Raw genomic sequence first — 5052 nt, forward strand, 5'->3', positions numbered from 1 at the left:
AAGACATTACATCATCGAGTCATGTCAGCAGTCGTTTCACAATAGAGACAACAACTCCCATCATCCCTCAACATTTACGTCTTGTTGTTTGTATGAGAGACACAAATCTTAAAGTATTTACAGCGTTTTTGTAGATGAAATCTCTGCTGAGCTAACAGTGTTAGCGTGCAGGAACTTGACCACATCCGATGTTTCTTTGGTTGTTTCTCTATTTTAAATCAAGTCCCTAGAAGTTCTGTGGACTACGACACTTCACCTGACTTTATATCATCAGGAGAGGAAACAAACACGTGAGGAGGAGGAGGAGGAGGCTGTCACCTTCCTCAGAAACTCTCTTTGTCTTCTCTCCTTCACCGGCTGAAATCGAGCTCCACCTGCTGTTTATCAGGATGAAGCATCTCCCAACATTTCCTTCACAGTCGAGGATGGAAGGAGGTGTAAATCTGCTGATTCTCTGCGGATAACTGTCACTTCTCATGTCGACAGGCTGGAACGTATGAATGTTCAGGTGAATTCAGCTCTGAGTCTGCAGGACTGTTCTGAGATCCGTCTGCTACTAAAACCCAGAGGTTCAGATGTTGATGAAGGCTCAGAGCTCTGAAGTCATTTTCAGAAGAAAGAAGGAAAATAAAGCCGTCGGGATCCACTTTACTGACGGGGTGTAATTAGTCTGAGACAAAGGAAGCCTCAGATGTGAGTCACTGCTTCAGGACTGAGCAGACTCCAGACGACGCCAGGCCAAGCTCAACATCCAGATGATGTAAATGTAGGTTTATTATTTCTGACTGATTCTGGGATCGTACGGCTGAAGACAACCACGACTTTACAACTGTCAGAGACGATCTGAACAAATATGACAGAACGATGGTGAAGGATCCTGAGCTGTGTGTGTGTGTGTGTGTGTGTGGTCAGAGTGTGTAAAGGTCACAGATCAGTGCTTTGTGTTGTTGTTCCCTCCAGACTTCAGCAGATCGCTCATCCGTCTCGCTGATCTGAAGTCAGTCTGACAGTCCGTCACCACGTCTGCACGTCACAGTGATGTGTGCACTTCTTTGGTTTATGACCAAAGATGTCTGCAGGTTTATTCTGCAACACAATACAGAAATTATCATGTGGACTCTTTTCTTTTCATGTTCCTTTCTACTTCTACTGCATTACATTTCTACCTGCCAGGTCAAACAGCAGCTCTGCAGTCACCAACACGTAATGAGCTCCAGCTGAATATTTTTGTTCCTGGCGCCCTCCAGAGGCGGAGTCCAGAACAATGTTAAAATGTTACATGTGCAATCACACCTAAAATCTTTATTCTAGTTATTTAATTTCTGTTTTTATAAGATGTAACTTTATTGTCTGTAATGTTACAGATTTCACTTGTTGTGCTGCAGCTACAGTTTATTAATCAGGTCGTTATAAACAGTTTGTGAATCTAATACACTGACAGTTAATTAAAGTCGAGATAATCACAGCTACCATGTAAAACATGTTCACACAGAAGCAGGTTAACTTCACACAGCGACGCCTCTGAAGTGCACAAAGAGTGACAACGATCCAGAAACAGAGTTCTGAACTTTATTGGTTTAATAACAGGAGTAAGTGGACCGAGTGTAACATCATACAGTACAGGAGAATGTAAACTGCAGTTGAATGGAAATGTTGAAAGAAACAAGTTGTGTCCCAAAACACATGTGATCCCTCTGTAAATGGTAACATGTAAAGCAAAAGACTGATGAGGTCAGCAGGTAGATCAAGTACTGTGTCAGAACGAGTCCAGGACCAATCAGACGATGACTCATCACTTAAGACCAGGAAGTAGACAGAACCAAAAGGTTCCACCATAAAGTGACAGCCTGGAGAGTGGAGAGTGAAAACGCTGCCGTCTGATGTTTCTGCAGCTCGTTCTGAATGTTAACAGAATATTTCTAACAGAAGCTAACGTTGTGTCATAGAAGCCTATGAGAAAAGATGTATGGAGGAGTTAGTGGGGGAGCTCGTGGGCCACCAGTTGGTAGTGGGATCCACAGGACGGGCAGCGCTGGGGCTCGCCCTGATGAAGCCAGAACCAAACCACGGCTGTGTTGTCTTCTTCACCTGCAGAGAGGAAACGACACACAGACGCTCCGGATGAGAAAATGAAATGTTACAATAGAAAACCACAGCTTTGTCAGCGGCTGACAGAACATCACGCATCCAAACCAGTCAGATAATAATGTTTAAGACTTTATAACTTACAGACGCATCCCACAATCCTCTTGTTTGTGATGGAGGGAACGAGGTGGGGGTCGGCCTTGGACCCGGCGTACTCCTTCGGCTTCATCATGCTGTAGGGATCCTGCAGGAGAGGGCGGGGTTATTAAACAGTCCAGATATTAAACTTCATATGAAATAAAGAAACTGTTTATTAAGGTCAAATATCTGGGAGCAGAACAGAAACACCTCGATGCAGAATCGAGGGGTACTTTTCTTGTATCCAGTCCGATATGGAACAAATTAATTCGCTCACCAGGATGAATGATCATAATTAATAAATGTCGACATTTAAAGTAAGAGACAGACACACAGACTGAGTTTCATCTGTGACCGCCACAGTTCTTTACTCTGACTTTCAAAGACTTCAGATCATGATGAAACAGTTCAGCATGGAAACACGTAATAAACAAACTCCTACATTTATTCCGATGTCTTCAGATAAGTGTCCCCGTGTGTCGGACAACACGGCTGCTGGGCTGAGATAACAGACTCCAGAGCAGCTCTGGACGTTTCTTATCTCCTAAAACACTAACAAGGTAAAAGCCGAAGTCTCTTTGCTGGAGGACGGAGGTGAACCAGATTCTGATCAATGCACTGACAAACACGTCCATACATCCAGTCCTGCAGCTGATCTGGGTCACAGCAGCAGTAATGTGTCTGTATTGATCCAGCGTTCATGCTCTGATCTGAGTCATCTGATAAGCTCAAGTGTTTACGGTCGAACTCAAACACTGCTGGCGGTGTGGTTCAGGTCTGCTCACGTGAGATAAGGCACTACATCCAAACGACTCGTTCACCAATAAATACACGTGATTGATCTCACTCCCACAGATCAGTGATCTTACCGATCCCTCCTGCATGGCCTTCATAATGATCCTCTCCATCCCTGTGGCCTGTTCCTCATCAGTGGGGATCCCTGCAAACAGAAAAACAAGTCCAGATCATGTCTGATAAAAAACAGCGAGGGCAACTGCAAGATAAATGGAGTTTCTTTTCAGTGGTTTCACACACGTCTCATTTGGACATTCAGGGGCACCGTAGTGAACACGATCACGCCGTTACACGCTGAAGCCTTGATTCATCAGGAAACCAACAGTTTCCTCTTCTGAGCCAACAGGCGACTGTCGTATGTTCAATGGATCATATATTTCTTTTTCCAGTGTCGTCTGTTATGACATAATGAACTAGTAATCTAGTTTATCAATCTAGTTGCTCTAGGGTCTGTTCTAGACACAGCTACATGGTCAGTGACACATATACAGGATTACACTGAGGATGATATGGGCTTCTGCAGACTGTGATCACAGCAGACGAGCTGTGCGGAGACATCTGATGTTTCTTTGGTTGTTTCTCTGTTTTAAATCAAGTCTCAGCTGCTTCAGTTGTTTAGCAGAATGTTGTGACTCTGTTTTACTGTGAAGCTCCAGAACTGTTCTGTGGACTACAACACTTCACCTGACTTTATATCATCAGGAGGAGGAGAGGATGCGTGGGTTTTATATTTTAGGTTGAAATGGTTCTTTACAGTGTCTCATGTTGTCTGACCAACTGTTCAAAGCTCAAAATACAAACAGAAAAACAGAAAAGCTGCAGATACTGCGGTATTTCTGCTTGATAATGTCTAATTAAGATAATCTTCTGTCATAAACTTAACTTATTGACGCTTTTACCATTAATTACATCAGTCGTAGTGGTATGAAGCAACTGTCGTTTATTCATTTCAAATTTAACTTGTAAAACGTGGAAATCTAGTGAAATGTTGTTTACATCAATGTGATGAGCTACAGCTAGCAGGTGATTAGCAACAAGCTACCACAGATTATAAGTAGTTACACTTGTTAGTCACTGATTCAACGTGTTCATTCTCCTACTGTAATGCAGCTGCAGACATCATGAACATCACAGCTGTGACAGTTATTCCCATGACTGTACAAATATGTTAGCTAATGTTAGCTAAGTGTCAGTTTGGAGACGCTTCGGCTCGCCGGCTAACTTCCGGTGTGTTGATCCTCATCAGTTCGCTCAGACTGATGTTTACAATAATAACAATGTCCTACACAGCAGACCACATGACAGAAACATGAACACAACTGAGGGAAATGTTTTTTATATTGAACACTGACTTTGTAATTAAACGACTGAAAATCCCGTTTGACCTCTCGAGCTAACGGAGCAACACTGCTAACGTTGCTAATGCTAAGCCGCTAGCGTGTGGAGTTCTTCCGGCTCAGCTCGCCGCGGACAAAACTGGCTTTTCATATTTCAGTCGATTTTCAGGTTTTATAACTCGGTGCTAGTGTCGTCCTCACCTCCAGCCGCCATGCCGCGGGTCAGAGCAGGGACCGGGGCAGCCCGGCAGGTTGTCGCGGCTCTCAGAGCTCCGCGGAACAGTAACCTTGCAGCCATTTCTCCTTCTTCTCTGTCACCTGAATCTAGTCGCACGCTGATGACGTCAGGGATTTATTGACGTGTCGCAGGGTTTGACCAAAGGTGCGTTCAAACAACCACAACTTTTCTGCAAACATGTCAATTTTAATAACATAACAACAACAACAAAACACAATGATAATAATAATAATAATAATAATAATAATAATAATAATAATAATAATAATAATGATACACATATTTGTGATAATAATATCATCATCATACCAACATAATAGTAATAATAATAATAACGAAAAGACAATAACAAAGTAAGAAGTTGCCATCTCTGGACCTCTGACACTAAAGAAACAGGCTCAAACTGCCAACAGATACGGACACATAATATATCTTTTACTCTCTAAATTTTATTTTAAA

The 5052-nt window shown here is 42.8% G+C and overlaps 1 protein-coding gene across 1 annotated transcript; it reads right to left on the reverse strand.

Moving 5' to 3' along the window:
- Window positions 1-1555: 1555 nt before the first annotated feature.
- On the reverse strand, window positions 1556-4714 carry LOC115593142 (cytochrome c oxidase subunit 5B, mitochondrial). The gene is made up of 4 exons (XM_030436537.1): window positions 4557-4714; window positions 3093-3163; window positions 2230-2329; window positions 1556-2088 (listed from the first exon to the last, which is right to left on the reverse strand). The coding sequence occupies exons 1-4, from the start codon at window positions 4651-4653 to the stop codon at window positions 1976-1978; spliced, it is 381 nt and encodes a 126-aa protein (XP_030292397.1). The 5' UTR covers window positions 4654-4714; the 3' UTR covers window positions 1556-1975.
- Window positions 4715-5052: the final 338 nt, after the last annotated feature.

This window comes from Sparus aurata, chromosome 12, assembly GCF_900880675.1.
Source record: "Sparus aurata chromosome 12, fSpaAur1.1, whole genome shotgun sequence".
Taxonomy (NCBI): Eukaryota; Metazoa; Chordata; class Actinopteri; order Spariformes; family Sparidae; genus Sparus; species Sparus aurata.

Bases quoted from the DNA above. Each gene is read 5' to 3' on its own strand.
- LOC115593142 (XM_030436537.1), bottom strand. From the start codon at position 4,653: ATGGCTGCAAGGTTACTGTTCCGCGGAGCTCTGAGAGCCGCGACAACC. The intron at 3,164-4,556 runs GTGAGGACGACA...TTCTGTTTGCAG, and splicing joins CCGCGGCATGGCGGCTGGAG to GGATCCCCACTGATGAGGAA. The intron at 2,330-3,092 runs GTAAGATCACTG...CCTCTCCTGCAG, and splicing joins AGGCCATGCAGGAGGGATCG to GATCCCTACAGCATGATGAA.